A 22,508-nucleotide genomic window follows, 5' to 3' on the forward strand; every position below is an offset into this window, starting at 1 on the left:
TTGCATTGCAAATCCCAACAATGTTTAAAACTGTTTAATGTTGGACAGATTCTGGCTCATGTTAATACCTTTGACTCTTTGGGCCCCTTTATTAAATCTAAATGTACAAGAAGTCCTCGGATTTACGATTCCCAATGCCACTTACTACACTTTTCAATGGACTGCTCATTTAGCCCTTACGATGCTTGTTTCGCCCTTAGGATGCTCGATTTGCATAAAGTTCTCTTGAAATCATTTCCTGGTTGCGTTATACAGTACTGGTATGGACCTGGAAGGGGTCCCTTCTGATTGGCTTCGAGGCAGCAGGGTAGTTTGTTGTTGGGTAGGGTTGCTGCTTGTTTTTGATTGGCTACCAGCCCCAGGCTCAGCCAATCAGAAAGCTTGAACAGTGATTGGCTGAGGCTCAGCATGTGTGCCATTCTCCCTGGCTTTCTGAGCCTGTGTTGCTGGCAGTCTGAGCGGCATATGTGAGTTTATATGTTTATCTGAATGCTCTTTACAAAATACAATAAATACATTAAAAGAAAAGGAGTACTTGTGGCACCTCAGAGACTAACCAATTTATTTGAGCGTAAGCTTTCCTGAGCTACAGCTCACTTCATCGGATGCATAAAAGTGTAAAATGCAGTGAGGATGTTTTTATACACACAGACCATGAAAAAATGGGTGTTTATCACTTCAAAAGGTTTTCTCTCCCCCCACCCCACTCTCCAGCTGGCAATAGCTTATCCAAAGTGATCACTCTCCTTACAATGTGTATGATAATCAAGGTGGGCCATTTCCAGCACAAATCCAGGGTTTAACAAGAACGTCTGAGGAATGGTGGTGGAGGGGGGAGGAGGTGGTAGGAAAAAACAAGGGGAAATAGGTTACCTTGCACAATGACTTAGCCACTCCCAGTCTCTATTCAAGCCTAAGTTAATTGTATCCAATCTGCAAATGAATTCCAATTCAGCAGTCTCTCGCTGGAGTCTGGTTTTGAAGTTTTTCTGTTGTAATATTGCAACTTTCATGTCTGTAATCGCGTGACCAGAGAGATTGAAATGTTCTCCGACTGGTTTATGAATGTTATAATTCTTGACATCTGATTTGTGTCCATTTATTCTTTTACGTAGAGACTGTCCAGTTTCACCAATGTACATGGCAGAGGGGCATTGCTTGCACATGATGGCATGTAACCTATTTCCCCTTGTTTTTTCCTACCCCCTTCCCTCCCCGCTGTTCCTCAGACGTTCTTGTTAAACCCTCAATTTGAGCTGGAAATGGCCCACCTTGATTATCATACACATTGTAAGGAGAGTGATCACTTTAGATAAGCTATTGCCAGCAGGAGAGTGGGGTGGGGGGAGAAAACCTTTTGAAGTGATAAACACCCATTTTTTCATGGTCTGTGTGCATAAAAACATCCTCACTGCATTTTCCACTTTTATGCATCCGATGAAGTGAGCTGTAGCTCACAAAAGCTTATGCTCAAATAAATTGGTTAGTCTCTAAGGTGCCACAAGTACTCCTTTTCTTTTTGCGAATACAGACTAACACGGCTGCTACTCTGAAACCAATAAATACATTGATGTTGCAACATTAGTCATCTATAATTCATACAGTACAAAAGTCTGGGTTATTGTGGTGAAAATAGTGTATCAAGCCTTAGTTCAGGAACCAAGCTCCCCTTCATACCATTGATTCCTATGGGAAAAGCTGTTTTGGCTTTCAACATTTCGACTTACAACGCAATTCTAAGGAATTGTGTCATAAGTCCGAGGACTCCCTGTAAACAACAGTGTCCAGTGCCACCAAAATCCTTCTGCTCTGTCTTCAGTGTTTTGAAGAAAAGTAGTGAATTGAAGAACCAGACTGAAAACTACTTCACAATGTCAACATAATCGCCCAGGTAACAGAAGATTTTGCTGTAAAGAATTGCTGCCAATTTTCCCTGGTTCCTGAAAGCTGCTTTGTATGGGTGTCTTTAGTTTCCAAGATTTCCAACTTGGCAACTAAACCTGGTTGTTAGTGCACTCATGGGTTTTCCTTTTAAATCCTTACAAAAAGTGCTAGAAAAGTTCCTCACATGAGAGATGGCATGTGATTATTTTCTGCACAGCCAGGAGTATGAAAAAAGTAATGCCCCTTTCCTGTAGGGATCCTATCCCTAGTTATTCACCAATCAAAAAGTAATTTTCTTCCCTCACATCCTTCCTAATGTGTGTGTATATATATATATATCACTAGCTCAGGAGACTTCCTTCATAAATCTCCTTAGAAAGTTTAAAAAAAAAAAAAGACTGGCCACGAACATCGACTTATTTGGCAATATTATGGCCTATGGCAAATTAGTAGAAAAGAAAATGACCTTCAGTGTGGATATGCTAACAAATGTTAGTCAAACCATGTAGCTTTAACTGGATTTCCCATCAGCTGTAGAGTTCTCATAGCCAGGTTCTAAGCCACCTGCCCTTTGGCCCACAGCACAGTGGGCATGTCATGAACAGAAAGGGGTGGGAGGAGTTATATCTGGATTGCTTTGCAAACTGCTTAGTCTCTTGGAGTCAGTTACCATATGGCACAATCTAAGCACATTCTAGGTTGTGCTAATCTGCACTGGACCTGGGATGATAATTATGGAGCTGTAAACAGCTCCCTGGTGCTCCCCTCCCACTTGTCTGCCCCCCCAATCTGCCAGGCATAAATTCAGCACAGCAAAGAATCTGATCCCATATTTCAGAAAACAAACAAATGTTCTTGGCAATGTTACAAATAAATCCTAAATTATTAAAACTAAACAAAGATTTATCATCTAATTTGCTTTTCATTATTTATACTATTGTTGACTTTTTGCACGTAGCTCAGCTTGGGCAAAGAAAATTTTCGGGTTTGTTTATATTTAGTTTCTAGTCATTTTCAGTTTCAGGTTTTCACACATTAGCATGATGTTATAGTGTTTGAGGTGGAAAATCATGCAGTCATGCCTATGTAGTAAGAGTACTTATAATAATAATACCTTGCTCTTATATAGAACTTTTCATCAGTGGATCTCAAAGCATTTCATTACAAAGGCCGTATTATCCCCATTTTACATGTCGGTAAACTGAGGCACAGTGAACTGAAGTAACTTGCCCAAGATTCCCCAGCAACCACTGGCAGAGACAGAAATAGAAGCCAGGTGTCCTGAGTCCTAGTCCAGTGTTCTAGTCACTAGGCCACACTGCCTAGTGTAGTAAGTCATACCAGTATTGTAAAAGTAATTGCGACACAGAATCTGGACCACTACCCAAAATCATGACTTGTGGACTTCATTTAACAAGAGGCCTGACTGAAACAACATAAAACAGGCAATGTGGTTACTGAAAAGCAGTAACTCAGCTCCCTTAGGCTTCCGAAAGGTGGCTATTAATCATCAATATTCAAGGGTCTTTGTATCTTCAGTGGCCCTTTTCTAAAGAATGCATGGAGTCTCCAAGCCATTGTGTATGTGAAGCTGGAGAAAACCAATTTACAAATGGGGTAGCTGCCCTGGATCAGTGAGGGCTTGAATAACAGGCTGAGTGAGTGACGGAGTCATCTGTCTCTCTAGATGGCAGTATGGTGCTGATAGGCAGACCGGAAACATCAGAGATTATATTTACAAGATGTAAACTCTTCAATGTTTCCCGCTCTGTAACTAAGCTGAAAATACCTTATCTAGTTTATCTTATGAGAAATCTCAATGTAGGTATTTTAGCTTAAATGAATTCTTTTAATTCCATTTTCTCTGTTTTGATTTTTTTATTAAAATTAATGTCATATGGTAAATTTGCAGAGACCTCCCGTAAAAGAGAAGTCCATAACCTCCATAAGTGCTGTAGGATAAAGAGTTGGAGAACCTATACCCTCTCTCAGTTAAGGAGCAGGAACAAAGGTATCCTCTCCCACTAAAATGTGCTGCCTTCAGGCCCTTGCAGAAAGTCACATGAGGAATGCTAAAAGACCAAGGAGGAGACAAGAGATGGTGGTGGGAGTGGTCAGAGTAATATATACAGTTTAACTCAAATAAGAGACCCATATAATTTTCTAAAAATGAATTCTCTCTTTTTTCTCAGTGTCATAGTTACAAAAAAATGAAGTCAATGACAGAAGTATTTGATTTCTGTACACAGAATATCTCAAGTACTGTATGTCAAATAGTCCAAAAGATTAACTGATTTTCATTGGGCATACAGTGATTTTACATATATCTTTTAAACTCTATGTTGAAAACTATCCATCAGTGTGCAATACAAAACTCTCTAAAGATAACTTACGACAGTCTCTTTCATCTTCTTCATCACCACAGTCATCCTGTCCATTGCACCTTAGATTTATTGGAATACATTTCTGATTCTTTGTACACTTGAACTGACCTGACAGGCAGACATGTGTGTCTGGAAGATAGGTTAAAAAAAATTCCAGATGAGTTTCTCATTAGAATTTAAATCATCTTAGCTAAAGATCTTAGTCAGTTTTTGAATTCTGTGCTACACATAATCACTTACCACAGTTGAGTTCATCAGAATTGTCCCCACAATCATTTTCTCCATCACAGATAAAGGCTGGCAGAGCACAAAGTCCAGTTCCACACTGAAAACGTCCTGGCTGACATTTAAATTCAGCTGAAAAAACAAAACAAAAACCAAATCTTGCACAGTTGCATACAGAGTTTATAAAACTTATAAACAACGCTTTTCTGCTATTCAAAATGTAAATTGAATTACTTTAAACTATGTATGAACCCCAGTGTGTACGTGTACATGTCAGACAGAAGTTTCATGGATTTTCCCTTTCTGAATAAACTGATCAAATATATGGAATGATTCAAGCCCCACTGAAGTTAGTGCAAAGACTCCCATTGATTTCAATGGCATTTGGATTGGCCCACAATGAGAAAATGTCATGAAATCATTTGGATGTTTTTATATCTATTTCTTTATATTAAAAATATATATCTTTAACCTATAACAGAGGTTAAAAAAATCTCTTTAAGTACAGAAAAATTACCAGCTCTATCCCAGAGATGGTAATGTGCCAATTATATTATTACTCTTCAATGGACTAATTGAATATATTTATAAGTTATTAAATTAGGATATACAGACTCAACCAGAGTATTCTGTAGTTACTAAACCATAACTGAACACACATTTTTCAATTATAAGATCGTAGTACTAAGGCTGAGGAGGGTCTCATTTACATGATGACTGCACAATTATTTCTCAGTAATGATACAGCATTGCAAAAGTAAAGTAATTATCTAATCTTGCAACCATGTCTATTACTATTTATTTGTAAGCATCAGTGTGCTAAGCGATGTACAAAACAGAAAGGAATACACAGTCCCAGCTCTGTGGATTTTTTAATCTGAACAGAAAACACAAGGACCCACTGGGACACCAAGAGGATGATGCTATCTTAAGTGGATGATTATCGTTTCTATTTGTAAAAAGAAAAGGAGTACTTGTGGCACATTAGAGACTAACAAATTTATTTGAGCATAAGCTTTTGTGAATTACTGCTCAGTTCATCGGATGCATTCAGTGGAAAATACAGTGGGGAGATTTATATACATAGAGAACATGAAACAATGGGTGTTACCATACACACTGTAACCAGAGTGATCACTTAAGGTGAGCTATTACCAGCAGGAGAGCCGGGGAATGGGGGGGGAACCTTTTGTAGTGATAATCAAGGTGGGCCATTTCCAGCAGTTGACAAGAACGTCTGAGGAACAGTGCGGGAGGTGGAAGGGGAAATAAACATGGGGAAATAATTTTACTTTGTGTAATGACCCATCCACTCCCAGTCTCTATTCAAGCCTAAGTTAATTGTATCCAGTTTGCAAATTAATTCCAATTCAGCAGTCTCTCTTTGGAGTCTGTTTTTTGAATTTTTTTTGTTGAAGTATTGCCACTTTTAGGTCTGTAATCGAGTGTCCAGAGAGATTGAAGTGTTCTCCAACTGGTTTTTGAATGTTATAATTCTTGACGTCTGATTTGTGTCCATTTATTCTTTTACGTAGAGATTGTCCAGTTTGACCAATGTACATGGCAGAGGGGCATTGCTGGCACATGATGGCATATATCACATTGGTAGATGTGCAGGTGAACGAGCCTCTGATATTGTGGCTGATGTGATTAGCATTTATGTGCCTTAGGGAAGAAGTCAGCTTTCAATGGGGATTTGAATAAAGAAAGGGTGGAGACCAAGAGCAATGATTTTGGAAGGGATTCCAGAAGGCAGAAGGGAAGTTGATATGGAAACAAGATGAAGAAGAAAGTAAATTGGTGAAAGACAACTTTGTAAGGGTGCCAGGTTGAGATAAGAAACAGCAGAGATGCAGATGTGGAAGTCCCTGTGCAAACCTTTGAAAGGGAAAGTTTGATTTTGATGTGGAAAGAGACAGAAACTTCCTATTGAGGAGGTTACAACAGTCCATAGTGCCTCTGTCAGTTGTTTTCTTTTTCAGTAAAAGTTAAAAAGTACTGAAGTGTACTAAACATGTATCCCTAACTCTGGTTCCTAAACAGAATAGGTTATACAAGCTATCAGCTGCCTGGGGATTCCCCGATGCTGGAGGAATCCTCAGAGAGCTGGTTAAATTATAACAGGGATTCACCTGGGAGACCAAGATTTGTCTGAAGCTATAAATGTATATGCAGTAGATAAACCATCTGTGCTGACAAGTTGCCAAATGGCTGTGACAAAACATCTTGCTAAAAGGATTAATGCCTGTCCTCTCTAGACAATGAGAGAATCTGGAGTTATTACTATTGAAGGGATTATTATATAAATCTGAGATTCCTTGAGTTCTGGGTTTGACCAAAGCCCAAGAAATGGTACATAAATATATAATCTGGTGAAGGAAAATATGACCAACTAGAGATTGGTCAAGAAAGATTTGTAACAAACCCAAGAAATACTTGTAACAAATCTTACCGTGAATTTATTGCAGAATAATTTCCTTAACTGCAAGTGCTTTCTCAACTCTTAGCCCAGAACAGAAATGAGATAAGACTTGTGCAAGAAAAACCAATGTTACTATCCCTGCTAAAGTAGGTAAAGTATGCCCATTCTTACATTCTGATATAGAAATAAAATGAAAAGAAGTACTTGTGGCAACTTAGAGACTAACAAATTTATTTGAGCGTAAGCTTTCGTGAGCTACAGCTCACTTCATCAGATGCATACCGTGGAAAATACAGTGGGGAGATTTATATACATAGAGAACATGAAACAATGGGTGTTACCATACAAGATGAGGGTATGCAATCGGTGCAAACTGAATAGTCCCATTAAGAATTTACATATTAGTGTTTTGTCAGTGTTGGAAGGCTTTAAGACTGAATCCTTACATCCACAAATTGATCCTCAATAATGTGAGAGTCAGAAAAATTGATCTACTTTTTAACATATGGATGAGACACTCCACAGGTGACAAGGCAATACTCCAGTTCTCCCAACATGGAGATTTCCAAGCTGATCAAAAACATGGATATTGTGTTTCTGACCAACAAGGAATAAACATTCAGCCCAAAATGTGCCACAGAGAGTATGAAGTGTTTGTGCCATGTATCGTATCTGCAACAAGTAGACACTATTCAAGAACACCAAACTCAGACTGGTTGTTTTCTGATAAAGGTAGCTGTCCTGACAGTTGATGCCTATTCTGTTCTTTATACAGATTCTTTCAGGGCTATCATTTCCATCACCTGTCTACAAATCTTTTGGAATCTATCAGCTTCCAACGACCAAGATCCAGAACTCTGAGTTGTGATAATACTCCAGCAGTTGCTCAGATTGTCTACAACTGAGACTTACTGTGCTGTCAGACATATGCCTCCCAAGAATGTCCTGGGGAATCCTATTCAACAAAAACCAGCATGGCATCCCAGGAAAACAGGAATTGTCTTCTCCTGTTTATGTGTAAAGTGGACACCCAAATGATAGAAATGTTCATGATCTAAACTATTTTATTTTGAAGATTTCAAAGGCATATTAGTCCTCAGAAAATTCAAGGCCATCTCTATCTCACATATAATAGTTGTGTTTGCTGCCACAGAGACCAGACTATTGGGAGTGACAGGCAGGAAGCCTTCATATTAAACGCAAAAAAGGAGGAAAGGAACCTCACAGTCATGTCCTTGAGAGACTGTTCACTGAGTAACCTGAGTTACTGAGGTACCACAATCATCTTTCCTCTCAATGTGAACTTGTAATTTCCAATTTAAGGAGACGTAAGTGTGTTAGCTCTGACTGAGCACACTAAAAATTATAGCGTAGCAACAATATAGCATAGCCGCTCAAGCACGTACCCATTCAAGATGCTAGGTACATACTTGGGTGGGTAGCCCTTCCTGCCACTACTACCACAGTGACTACATTTCAATTTTTAGCCTGCTAGCTCATTCAGAGGTAGCATAGGTATGTCATCCTTGAGCTGGGAATTACACTTTCAGCTTGAAATATAGATGTCCCCACAGTTAAGGGAAGCCTACCTCACTGAGTTTTGCAAAGTATTGAGATGAGGTATGTTATGCAAACCATTTATTTTGCTTTACTTCCATTTTCTCTCTATTTTTTATAAATCTGTAGACAACACAAAATGCTTCAAGCTATAAAGAGAGGTGATAAGGGGAAAAAGTTTCTGGAGCCTCACTCTTGGTCTTGATCATATGTGGCACACAGAGTTATGGCCTATCCTCTTAAAATACATTGCAAAGAGGAGTAGCAGGAGACAAAGAGAAGAAGCCTGATGACCAAGGAGATGCACATTGGCAGTTGGGGCAAGTGACGAATACTTATCCCTTCTGTAGCACCTTTCAACAAAGAATTTCAAAACACTTTACAAACATCCGGGCCTTTATCTGAAACCCATTGAATACAAAGGAAAGACTCCCATTGACTTCAGTGGGCTTTGACATAAATGATTAAAACCTCCTAAACCCATGATATAACAATATTTATTGATTCCCATTTCACAGCTGGGGAAATAGTTACAGACTATTTAAATGGCTTCCCTGAGAGTAACTGGCAGAACCACAAGTATAACCCAGGGTCCTGAGTCTCAATTATTTTCCCAAAATGATCACTCACTCTGATGGCTTTATATTATTTTATTATTATTATTATTATTAGCTTGAGGTACTAAACAAATAAGAGGAAATTAGTCCTCTTTTTGGGATGACAATATCATGGGATTGTTTAAATGGATAGTCTTATATATCTTAATGTTCATTTAATGTTCATTTACAGAATTTTTTGGCTTTAAGAATTTCAGGTATAGTATTAGTATTTCCACCCCAAAATCTCTTCTTTTTTCCTAATATCACTATAAAATAGTGTCTTTTGTCTAGTATGTTATATATAGTTACCTCATGTGGAGAGAGGAGTACAGTATTTTTTATTTTGCTATGTCATTATTCTTTTGTATGTTTAAAATTTTATGTACTAACTTATTTTTATTTTCCTTTTTCCCCTTGATACCTTTTACCTGAGATATTTCTTTTTGGGGACTTTAATTAATGAACAAACTGTATTCAGTGAAATGATTTTTTTAAAATAGTTTCTGAAATTTAAGATTAATTAATATTTAAGATTATATTTTAATGATACACTTAACAAGAGTAAACTAAAAATCAATCTGGTATTATATAAAAAATTAGTGTAAATGGAACAGGGTATAATAAAATATTTTTTGAAACCTTTGCACTTAAATTAAGGGTACTGAAACTCCTCTAGTTTTGTTCACACTTTGCACATTGTAAAGCTTAAATTGTAAAGTTTTACATGTTACTGAGGATGAAACTATTGCATGTGATTTACTACAATGTCCATGTGGTAAACAGACAAGTTGGTAAGGAGCAGAGTTCTAGGTAGAGAAATGAAGTAAAGTAACTTATAAAAAGTGACAGGTTTCAGAGTAGCAGCCGTGTTAGTCTGTATCCGCAAAAAGAAAAGGAGTACTTGTGGCACCTTAGAGACTAACAAATTTATTTGAGCATAAGCTTTTGTGAGCTACAGCATCCGATGAAGTGAGCTGTAGCTCACGAAAGCTTATGCTCAAATAAATTTGTTAGTCTCTAAGGTGCCACAAGTCCTCCTTTTCTTTTTCTCAAAAGTGAAAAGATCAAGTATTTTTCTATTGTTGAACTTGTGACAATGAAAAAGGTATCATAACAAAAGATTTAGAAGCATATGAGAATTGCTTGTTGTTATTCTGATTCAACATATTTCTTTGTTAAGATGTGGATTACAAATTTTAGTGCACAAGATTAAAATGAAATGACTGTGAATTAGAATTAAAGAGAAATGCAGCGGGGTGAACATTTTTCGTTGTGAGTACAAATTTCAAGATACAATTAGGGTTGCCAGTTTGGGTGGGATGTATTCCTGGAGGATTCATCACTTGACATAATCTTTAATTAAACATTTATCTTTAATTCTTGGAGACTCCAGGACAATCCTGGAGAGTTGGCACCATAGGTAAAATCCACTCATGATCTTTTGATTTTTGGAGCTACAGTAAATCACATAAGTGGTTAGTGATTGAGGATGAAAGGTAGCATCATCCTCTAGACATTAAAATATAGTAAACCAATGCAGGAGAAACAGCGTTTTCCAATACCTAAGACAACTTGCATTCCGCTGTCATGGAAAAACCATGACAGCTTTTCTCTGGGATGCTGAGAACATCATCATGATTGACTTTAAGCTATCTAAAACTTGACAGGGGGAATATTACAGTGGCTACTGTATGAAGTATGAGAGACTATCAAGAAGAAATCTGCTGATTCTGCACTACTACCAGCACAGTGTGCCACAGTTACATAAGATGATTAGAAATAATGCATCTCACAGAATCATTTGTACTTGAATTGTAAGTTCTAATCCCCAAAACATCCTTTTGCATTATTTGTTAAAACAGGAAACTCTGTGAGAAATGTATCCAGAATTGTAGCAAGAGTCACTTAGAGAAAAGTTGAACAAATGTCACTATTCGGCTTTAAAAATCCAACTTGAACACAGTTTTTCAAGAAACTAAGAAAAAGTTAAACTATGATTTTGGAGCAATTTAAGATTTGAAAATATGTATTATAAATTCTTGCAGTTTGTTAAGGATTTTCAAATGACACTTAGCAGTGATCATCTTATTTAACTTTCTAACTTTTGCATTACAGTATCTTATACAAGAACATCATGGAAAAAGAAGTTGGATTTAGAATTCAGAATGTACTTACGACATTCTTCAGGTTCATCTGATCCATCCCCACAGTCATCTACAGTGTCACATTTCCACCAGAATGGAATACATTTATCAGTTTTGCAACGGAACTGTAGTAAGAAATGGAGGGAAAAAGTCTTAAAATATGAATATTTTTCATGCAAACAAAATAATTTATGAGAAATTAGACTCATAGCTCAAAACTTACACCTACTGTTTCCCTAATGTGCATCTACAGTTGATTTTGTACAAGATACTGTTTGAGGAGCGTTGGCCTAGATCTTCAGCTGGTGTAAATCAGTGTAGCTCCAATGATAGTAAAGCTATCCCATTTTACAACAGCTCAGGATTTGGTCCTTCAATTTTAATTCAAAATAGAAATTTACATTCCTTAAAGAACTGTTATTGGGTCTCTTGAAGCAGATATTTAACAACATTCTTTCAGAATGAATCTGTGTAACAGCAGATATTTTGAAGTTGCTTAATAATTCAACTGAATATACAGTTTTGTTTTTATACCATCACTTTTATGTAAGTTGAATCAAATCAATGGAACAACAACCTAATTCTCCTGATTCCTCAAAAGGCAAAAAATCTGTTAAGTAAGCTCCTTCATAAGGCCCAATATTGCCCCAAATCTCAATTAGAAGCTCTGCTGTTCCTTCACTATCGCTGAGAGAAGAATGCTTCTAGGAGTTAATCTGAAACCACCAATTCTTTTTGCCAATAACATCAAGTGGTAAAGTCTAGGTAGTTTAAGAATACTGGTAATCTATTTTAGTTTTTCTATGTCTATGCTTATCCCTGGTTATTTACGTGCTGCACAAAAGTAAGGAGTACAAAAGCCCAGAAACAGAACATGTTTTACTTTGTAAATTCCATCAGGGGAGAGGAGTGTGACTGAGTATATATTTTCTGTTTGTTTGTTTTGTTCAAAGAGCATTGATCCTTAAGGACGTTTTCTTAAAAGGTTTGTTTTTCACCTTAATCTGAATACCATTAAATCAGAGCTCAGTCTAATTTTTTCTTCCAGGGACTTCCACAGGCATGATATTGCTGTCAATTATGCTTTGTGATCTGTAGTTAGAACTGAGGTATAAATGCTGAATTATTATTGTGGAGGATAGCTGGGAATCGCTGAAGATAAGGTTGGTCCTGTGAAGTAGCCAGGTCCCAAACACTTAAGTGGCCTTGTAGAAAAGGACTTTCAAGTTCTATTCTAAAGTGGGTGATGAAGTACACCCACGTTGGCCTCTAGCATAAGGTGTGCAGCTGCAAGCCATAGCACCAGCTCCAATCTTTCTCCAATGTTTATGGCCAAGCTCAGGTAGAGTTAATTGCAATAATTCCACCTGGAAATGTGGAAAATAGAGATGATAATGGCTATTTCCTCATAAAAGAAAAAAATCCACAAATCTAGAGTCACTCACTCATTTTGCTTAAACCATCAACCAATTTTAACTTTTGGTCATCAGTGGCCTGGGAAAATTAAATTTAAACCATTAAAAAACCTTGGGATGAAAATCTCCTCATCCCATTACGTCTCACACTTGACATAAAGATCATCTATTGGCAAAAAATTCCCTCTTTTCTCAGCAATACAGCTTTGCCTGTTCCCTCTTATTTGAGGACCTAGCCATTGTAATCTATACTTTCAACATTCCTAGGTTGGACTATTGCAGTTCACTCTACCTGAACTTGGACACAAACACTGGAGAAAGAGGTCACTTGGATAGATCACCATCATCTACTTTAGAACAGGGTTGAAAGTCCTTGAAGAACTGCCTCTGTCACAGAAGCATGAGACTTAGGGAAGAATACAGGTGAGTCATGTGTTCATCTAGATAGAATTCTCTAACCACCTTTGGTCAGACCTTTGGGTGTGTTCTTAAGGATATGATGTCCGGGAAAAAAAACAGTATAGACAGGATCAGCCATCAGAGCTTGAATCTCTCTTCTACCCTGCTTGCTGAGGTTCTCACTACCAATTCAGAAGTTTTCAGAGACAAGTGCAACAGAGAATAGATAACCATAAGTTTGAAGGGAGGGCCCATGAGCATTGAAAGAATCAGGATGAGATCCAAAGGAAGAATCAGTTCCTTGATAGGTGGAAAAACTCTTATTAGGCATGTTAGAACCTTTATGATCAATAGGTTTGAAATGATAGATTGACCCTCTACAGATAGATGATGTGCCAAGAATGCTGCCAAGCATATTTTCACTGAGCTCAGTTCACTGTTTCAGTATAGACATATTGATACTGAAACTTCCTGAGATTTCCCCAAGATTGTTGGCGACACCAGAGAGAAAATCTTGTTCTTTTGCGGAAATTTTGAAAAGAGTAACCTTATCTTGAACAGAAAGATTTCTGGAGCCATGAGAATAACCTCTTTCTCACACCAGTAACAGCTTAGTTCTCACATAGATAAACTAATTCTAAAATCGGTCTTTCTGAGATACGGGCTACTAGAAAGTTCAGCCACAGTTTTATATGATCTATTATTCTGATTAATCTTGATATGTGATTATACTCAGATGGAGAATCCAGTGTACCTATGGCACTAGGGCTGTTACCTACATTTTGATGGTGCTTAGTTGTCGGATTCCAATCAGCCATTCTGGAGAAACTCTAATGTAGCTGATACCACTTTCTGATTATTATATTTGTTATTGCAGTAGCATCTAGCAGTCAGGGCCCCATTGCGCTGAGCACTGTACAAAGAGGCAATCCTTGCCCCAGAAAGATTTCCGTTTGCACTGGAAACATTACTTGACCAAATCAATGAATGAGATTTCCTGGTTGGGTTCTGTCTGGTTACAAAAATGTATCAAGGCTAATGGAAAATTCCAGCTGAATTACACTTCTCTTCCAATGCCCGTACTGTAAACCACAGATGTTCAAGATGAAGGAGTTCCTGATTCAAAAGGTATGTTGTTTTCTGGAGGTGCAATGTGGAATACTTGGTTATCTGTCAAGTCCAAAGTGCCCTCTGGGCCAGGAGAAGACATTCCTTTCCCTCTTTTCTGTACTTTTATGTGAACTCTCTTGAAAGGCAGAAGATTCTTCTCTACCCAGTATATTGTTTCCACTGCTGTTTAAAAGTTTTAACCTCTGGTATGACCCTGAATTTTGGAATGGATATAAAAACTCATGCCTGATGCCTACATAAATCTATAACAGGAGGTAGGAGGAGACCTGTGAGCACCATAATTACCCCCTTTGTAGTTTTTTGCACCTTCTGCTGAGGTTTGGTTCTGCGTTGGCTACCAGCATTTTGCTCGTACTTAGCTGTCCACAAAGGAGCATTTGGATGTGATCTGGGAATGACACCTAATTTTGCATTGCATCAGGAGTATAGTTCCATGACCTCAGAAGGAATTTCTGCACTGCATTTTGAGAAGCCCACTCAGGCAATGAAGGCAATGCCTGGCACCAGCAATCGTAGCAATTGGAGATAATTAGCTACAGATGACAACTGCTAGGAAATGAATAATACAATGAAGTTCTGGATCTTTGCAAATCTTTCCCATAGTGGCAAAATATGACCAGAGCTATGTCTGTTTTGATTCTGGGGGACAACCATTCTCTGTATTGGGTTCAGAAAGTTCTTGATGTTTGATCAAATGGTGAGCATGAATTCCTTTCAGCAGTTGCCCAGTTATAAATGAATGTGTTTCTCTGAGCAGGGTACTAATTGGCATGTTGTCTGTGCATGGGAATATGTGCTTAACTTGCAACATGAGCAAGTCCTGTGATTACCAGACCTTTCTTAAAACTCTGGGTATGGAGGAGCATCCAACATTTCCAGGTGGTCTTCCAGTCAAATACTAACCAGGATCCCAACCCTGCTTAGCTTCCCACAGCAGACAAGTTCTGGTGCGTTCAGCATGATATGGCTGCAGACACAGAGCAGAAGAAAGCGTCTTGTATTGGAATTGCGAGCAAACATACACACACACTGATTTTGTCTTGGTCATGCTGATACTTTTGTTGACTTGGAGGAAAGTTTATGTAGCTTTCCATGTAAGTCTTTGTTCCAGATTTTGTCCTCCAGGGTTATAGTCCCTTCTTGGACACCCTTGGTGTTGGTAATGACTAACACATTGCTATGCTGGCTTTTATAGTGAGAGTTGAGACAATTTACTATCTCAGCTTACTAGATGTCTGTGGGATCCTGCAAGGTTGCCTGCCCACTCCTCTGGACCAGCTAGCACCCATGTACATACTGTAGGAGCAACCTAGTACCTCTGTGTGCTTTCCTCAGTAATTCAGGAGTCATACTGAGCATGGGAAGGAATTTCTCACTTTTCTCTCTGTAATCTCATGATGGTGTAGCTTCACAGGGAATGGAATCCTCATGTGTTTCATTTCTGGTCTCAGAGATCCTGAAGTGCTCCTTTTGCTCTATGTGAAGCCTGCCTGTGGAGCAGGGGAGGGATGAAGAGAGAAAAAACCCTTCCTACCTTTCAGATTCTGAGCCCCTTTCCTTGGCAGAGCAAGGGTTTACGGTTGATGATCAGATGGTACAGATCCTATTCCACTGTTACCTAATCTGAAATCCCTTTCATTGCAAAGGGAGATACTTGGGTGCAAGCCAGACAGACACAATTCCAATTATTTTGCACCCTGAGTAAGAGCTTCACAGCAGGGGCAGACTTCTCCGCATGCCCAGACATGCAGAAGGTGTGGGAGGGGCTGTGAGCTTGATACAGAGCACTGTGAGAGCTTCTGTGCAGAGAAAACTCCAGGAAACACTCCCTCCAAGAGGGGGAAGGCAGAGAAGGGGTTTAACCTCTGATTTTAACCCCACACGTTCATTAACGATACTAACTGCTGCCTTGAAAAGATGATGCTTTCTTTTAACATTTTGGGACCTGAAGTCTCTGGGATTTGCAAGACTTACCCAAGAGCATCATAAAAATCTCAAATCATCATGTGTGGAAGGGGAACTGGGAAACTGTGTAGCAGCCTGTCTTCCTTCCTCAGAGATGAGGACCCATTCCAGTATCTGGGAGAGGAGGACTTTTTGATCCTTTTGTGTGGTGGGGGGGGATTTTCCCCATCCAGCCTGGGTGTATTGTGGGAATTACCCACTGAGCTGTCTGGATAGCATCTTCCTTGTCCTTAGACTCTTTCCCCAAAAGGCTCAGAAGCTCCTGATAGGGCTTTTTTGCACTGGCATGGTTGCTCCTCAGGGCAGGGTGTGAACTGGGTATGCTGGTCCAACTCTGAGCTCCATACCCTGGCAGCATGCGAGTCAGCTGGCTGTGAACTGACAGGACATAATTCACCCTCTGTTGCCTCACATGTGGAACAAAACTTAGATTTGGCCTGGTGTTTGTGGGACAACTCTACCATTTTTGAGAAGGGGCAGAGAAATCCTGGAGGGGAGGCACTGAAGTGCTTGATCTGGGTGATTGAAACGACTACACTGACACATACCCGATCCAGCGGACGAGGAAAAAATATTATATGATGCTTCTGCAGAAAAATGAATAAAAATAGTGTTATAAAACAAAATTGTCTGGATAAATTGAAATGCCAACTTGTTCCACTGCTGGAGGAAGAAAATCTGGTGGCCTTTGTTGAAAGGCAGACCTTAGTCCTTGAGTCCCTAGCAACCATGCTGGAGTGCCTCCAGATTCCATAGGTGGGGAAGCGGATTCACCATGAGTGAAGAATGAGGAGAGAGGCTCTGCAACAGAAAGTGAATTAAAGGAGCAGGCTTCTCAGCTGGTCTTTTATGGTCTCCTGATACCCAAGAAGTTGTGAAATGTTCCTGCTGATATGGCCAGGTTATCCATAAAGGATGGAGGACAATGAAAGGATTCTATGTAAAAGTACCCAGGAAGCCTGAGAGACCCTGGAGATGAAGTTCTTAATGCAGCATAAGGGTGAATGTGACCCCCCACAAGAAACCACAACTCCTTTGTCTGGAGAACTATTCCAGGCCTGCAAGCCCACCCACATGGCAGAGAGGCTGACCCAAAAGCCCTGAGAAGTGAAATGCAATCAGGAAATGCAGTTATATTTCCCAGGACTGAGGAAGGGCCCCTCAACTTGATCCCTCTAGTACAGAACGTAAGGTGGAAGCACATACAGAAAGTAAAAGTGTGTTGGCACTGAGAAACCTGTGGCAACTCCAAAGAAAGGGTGGTAGATCTTACAGATTGTTGTCACTGGAAAGATTGGAGGTGCCTTTGGTTTGAAAAAAACACAACCAAGGTCTCTGATCTGCTTATGGCAATGTTTTACTTCCTCCTCTGCAATGACACTGAGACCTACTCTCAGTTCCATTTCTTATCCTTATGCTTTAGACATAAGAACAACAGAAGAGCAGAACCAAGGCTTTTATAAACATCAGGTGTCACTGAGATCCTGAGTTTCCAGTAAGGAACCCACTTAGCCAGTGACTTGCCAGTTGCTGAGCCAGTCTCCAGTACTGAAATTATGCTTGAATACTTTCTTGCCCAGGAGGAAGCACCACCAAAGTCCCTCACAGTGAAGGTGCCACTGTCCTGACACACTGAAATGATGAAGCTGGTATACTCTGCAATGGAACAAGTCTGAAACCAAACTCCAAATATTCCTCTCCAATTTGAAACTGAATTAAGGTGCCAATCCCATCATCAAGGACTTGTGTTTCCAAATAGGCAAAATATTGTTTCACAGTGCCTCCCTCTCACCTCCAATCTTCTAAGGAACACTGAAAACATCCATCCTGTGCTGTACTCTTATACACTGATTTTCCAGCAGGTACGTAAGCCCAGGTCTCTCCCTGAATTTGGCTCATTTTCTAAATGAGTGATTTAATAAAAATGTAATATAGATACAACTAAAAAGGTCATATCCTACATTAAAAATAGTTAAATTAAATTACACATTATTCTTTGAGGTGGACCAAACTGCTTTAGATCCAGTTAAGTGTTTTCAAACATTGCAGCTGGTAATGGGTAGTTAGATCAATTTGCTACCAAACTTTTGTTAATATTTTCCTGTAGCATTTGCTGTTATGTTTATTCAGATCATTGTCAGAGATACTGTCAGAAAAAAGGAATAGCTGTGATACCACACCTGAGAAGACTACATTCCAGAAGCACTATTTCTAGTAATTTGGACACATCATAGTGCTTCATTACTTTGTACCCAGTGTTCATGGGTACCTTGCAGGTATGGTACCTGCAAATAGTGAATATTACCATTGTAACAGAACACTCATTTTCAATGACTGTAAAGAATAATCTATAATTTTTTTAAAGTTTTATCATAAAAGATAGTAAGTCTGACATCAGCTTGGGAAACACAATATGTCCCTTTTGATGAACTTTCATATACAGGAAGATGACTGAAAGGATGCTGAAAGTTATGAAAAATCATAACTGATACATTGTAGAAACATGTAAAATGCATTTAAAATTGCTTCTCTCTCTATCGCATTATTGTGATTTAGAGTCCATTATCTGACAATAGCTAGAGCTGGAAACAAGTGCTATATCCCATGGGAAAAATTGAATTTCTAGATTTTTTTTTCCTTTTAATAGCCCTTAACATCTGAGAGATATTAGAGCTTTTACCTATCACTGGTCCAGGATTTAACATTTCTTCAATTTGCAGTTAATATAATCTGAGGCAGAAGTTTCACATTCTAGGGGGTATCATGGTTTGGGGTTCAATCCAGTGGGGTCTTGTGTCCTTTCTTACCCTGTAACCTGAGTGGCTCACAATGCTTTGCTACTATAGCTCCCAGCCCAGAAGGCTCACATTCAGCAACAAGTGATCAGGTCACATCCAAGTGTCTGTGTGCTATGCAGCCACCCCTAGTTCAGCAGCTCTGACCCTAGCAGCCTGTCTACTGCCCTACAGCCCCACCTTGGCTTCCATCAGCCTTAATTACAACCAGCCAGGTGACCCCAACACACTCCCAGTCCTGAATTTTCCCAAAACCACGTGCTTGCAATGCCCAGCCTTTCCCTGGACAGTTCAGAGAAATAATAAGGTTTGCTTGTTCCTTTAAAGAGACAAAAGCACAAAATAGCTTATTAACTTAACTTGGTTAAATACACTTCCTTTTCCTGAAAATAGAGCATTGAGTTGGTTTATAGTAAAAATAAAACAAATTTTATTAACAAGACATAGATTAAATGATGAAAAGTAAAGTGAATAAAATTGGAAAAGGTTACAAGTAAATCAAAGGGAAACATGCATCTAAAAGTCTAAAGCTTAATCTATCAAGGTATAGGCTTTGTTCAGGATGGCTTCTCACCCAGCTTCCTTCTTCCAAGCTATTGCTGACATTTCCTCAGTCAGGACCTTCCACAGAAGTACAAGGCATTGGCTCTCCTTCTCTTTCAAGGTGACAGATCTTTGGCTAAGCAGGTTTCTCTCCTATATTTATATCCCAGAGATTCAACTCTTCCTTGGTTTAAGGACCTATCTTTCTCAGTTTGGGAGAGCTCTGGACCTTGTGTCTGTCTAGTGATGGATGCCAAATATGGCTTCTGTCATTGCTTATATCTTCCAAAGTTCAATTATCTTGTTTCAAAAGGCAGGATGACTTCATGTTGTTTTTCCCTTCCTGTGGGCTTCCCATCTCCCTATATGTAAATGAGGCTTCCATTGTTTTGATTCCACCATGCTTAATTTGCATAGGAAACAGGTAAATAGCTGTGAAATTCCCTCCAGCCTAGGAGAGACCCGTTTCTCCCTTTGTTTGGACACAGACTATGGAGACTAATATCAATATAATTCCTTATATAGTGTTGATACATACATTTTACAATGATATTAATCACCCACTTAAAGCAGGATTAAAATCCCTTGGTTCAACACTTTAATGGCAGAATTTAGTCTTTAAATTTGGCACAATAACTCTTCTGAAGGCAACTGAATGTACTGTGCTTTTTTAAAAATATATATATATATATATATATATATATACACAACAACTTTTGCAGAGGAAACAAAAATATTTTCTTTCTGAAATGCTGCCCTCATGATATTATGGTAGTTTACCTCCTTCTTGTTAAACAATGAGTCACACAAGCTCTAAGCTTCATACACAAATATATTTTCATAGCACAGGTATGTGATTTTCAAATTTTATATTTAAACACAAATCATTCTTCTCTTCATATGTCCTAAGATAACTGATCTCCACAAAGAATAGCTGATGTTACTTCAAAGTTGTGCTGTGGTTTGGTGAACTCCTTCAGGTGTGCACCACTTTCATCAATATGAACATTTGGCTGTAAGTAAAGCTGCAAATATACAGTAAAATGGCAACTGACTTACCTGACTGGCTGTGCAGTTTGACAAGCAGGTCTTGTTATCTGCAGCAAGGTAAAAATTAGTGGGACAGGCACAAGTGTGTGTTTTGCCAGGAGCTAAGAGACACAAGTGACTGCAGCCACCATTATTTATCATACACAAATGTTTAGACACTGTGAATGAAAAAGAAAAAAGAATATTAAAACCTATCAATCAACATGCTGATTCGCAGGGGAAAACCCCCAAACAAATAAAAAACAACACAGGCAACTTTCTTTTCTCTTTAGGGAAGCTTCTAGTAATATAAACCTGTTACCTCACCATACTTTAAATCTCTTTTATGGTAAAAGGGGAAGTAAAATGCACTAGGTACAAATTACATTATTTTTACAATGTCGTAGTTTATAAAAAAAAAGCATTCCTTAAAAACAAAAACAATGAAAAAATCACCTTTTTAGCCATCAGTCTTTCAAATTGTCTTATTAAGGAGCACAAGAATTTTGTATGAGGCAAATTAATTCACTAATAAAAATGAAGATTTGAATGCTGAAACAATGAGAGAAAGCACTAACCTTTTACAATGGTGCTGCTAATTTGCTAATCTAGACCAGCTGCCAAATTTTATTTAACTAGAACTGTAATACACGGACGGTAGAGGATCAGAGAGAGAGAGTTATAATACTGTCCTCCTTCTGTAGGTTTTTTGGGCCAACTATTGTTTAAATAACTCTAGGGCTTGTTAGACACCAGTATTTCTTTAAAATGTTAACTCTCCTGGTTTTGTAATAATAATATTGAAAGCTTTGCTAATACTTTATTTCTCCTGTGCTGGACTGATTTTATCATCTTTGTAACATAATATCATTTTAATAATTCAGTTGATCTAGTCAATAAGCTGTTCTTTAATCATTTCAACTTGATATTTAGTTACTTAAGAAATCTACCAAAACCATTCTACAAATACTTATAATTATTGCATAAAAATGCCCAATCCTAATAAAAAAAAACCCAAACCAGAATAAAAATAAATAAAACATCAGTGAATTCAGAAATTAGATGTTTGTGAAATATGCTGATGTGCTGTCTGAAAAGCATGGATAGAATAATTACCATCAGGTTGTCTATAAGAATGATACACCTGGATATCTGTTATGGCATGCCATGAGTTAATCAGTGATATTCTGTCTGCTCCAGAGGTTTTGTGGGCACGGCTCAGTGACTTGGTTTTCCCATCTGTCCAGTAGATGTAGTCTTCAAACAATGTTAGTGCAATCACCCCTGGAATATCTTGATTTGGGACTGCAATAGGAGATGGTAAGATTAAAGTTCAGTCTTGGAAGACTGCCAGTTAAAATATTCCATACTGTATGGGCTGACAGATACAACCACTATATAACTTCTTGTAAATAACTGCCTTGACAATCTGTCAAGCCTGGAGGGTATTTTACTACCAGTTAAAATAATGCAGGATTGGGTGCAACAGCTCTGCTTGCATATATTTAGTTGGCCCAACCACTGCAAAGAAAATGAACAAATTTCAGTTAACAAATAATTACGTCCAGATTCTAAACAAATTACATGTTAAATTTTAATAAAGTAGTTAGCATATATATTTAAGTTAATTTACTCTGCTAAAGGTCATTATTTTGATTTTAAGGGACTACAACTTATTAAACCATAACCAAGATGCACCTTTAGATGTACTGTATTTTAACACCATTAAAAGCTATTCAAGTCACTTCTTTATGGTGACATATTACAGCTCACAAGATAAACTAAAAAACAGCTTTTCTGCTAACAGAAATGCAACAATGGTTAAAGGCTTACTGCTGTATATATTTACTTTTTAATACCAACAATACATATCACAGGTGAAAATAGACAATAACTTTTATTCTAACTCCCAGAATAGAAATCCTAACTGGGTTAGGGATTCTCAGTTTTTCATGTGAAAAATCTACATCATTCAGAGCAAATGAATTGTTAAAGTACATTATGTAGTGATACCAC

At 38.3% G+C, this 22,508-nt stretch overlaps 1 protein-coding gene across 7 annotated transcripts in view; it reads right to left on the reverse strand.

Moving 5' to 3' along the window:
* Positions 1-22,508, reverse strand: part of LRP1B (LDL receptor related protein 1B) — a 1,334,345-nt gene that overhangs the window by 170,116 nt on the left and 1,141,721 nt on the right. For all 7 annotated transcript variants that reach the window (XM_075117809.1, XM_075117811.1, XM_075117812.1 and 4 more), the window contains 5 exons: positions 21,609-21,797; positions 20,523-20,671; positions 11,247-11,340; positions 4,509-4,625; positions 4,278-4,397 (listed from right to left, as the gene is read on the reverse strand). In XM_075117809.1, the coding sequence (XP_074973910.1) occupies positions 4,278-4,397; positions 4,509-4,625; positions 11,247-11,340; positions 20,523-20,671; positions 21,609-21,797 (669 nt within the window). The remainder of the gene's footprint in view (positions 1-4,277; positions 4,398-4,508; positions 4,626-11,246; positions 11,341-20,522; positions 20,672-21,608; positions 21,798-22,508) is intronic.

This window comes from Caretta caretta, chromosome 11 (genome assembly GCF_965140235.1).
Source record: "Caretta caretta isolate rCarCar2 chromosome 11, rCarCar1.hap1, whole genome shotgun sequence".
NCBI classification, from domain to species: Eukaryota; Metazoa; Chordata; order Testudines; family Cheloniidae; genus Caretta; species Caretta caretta.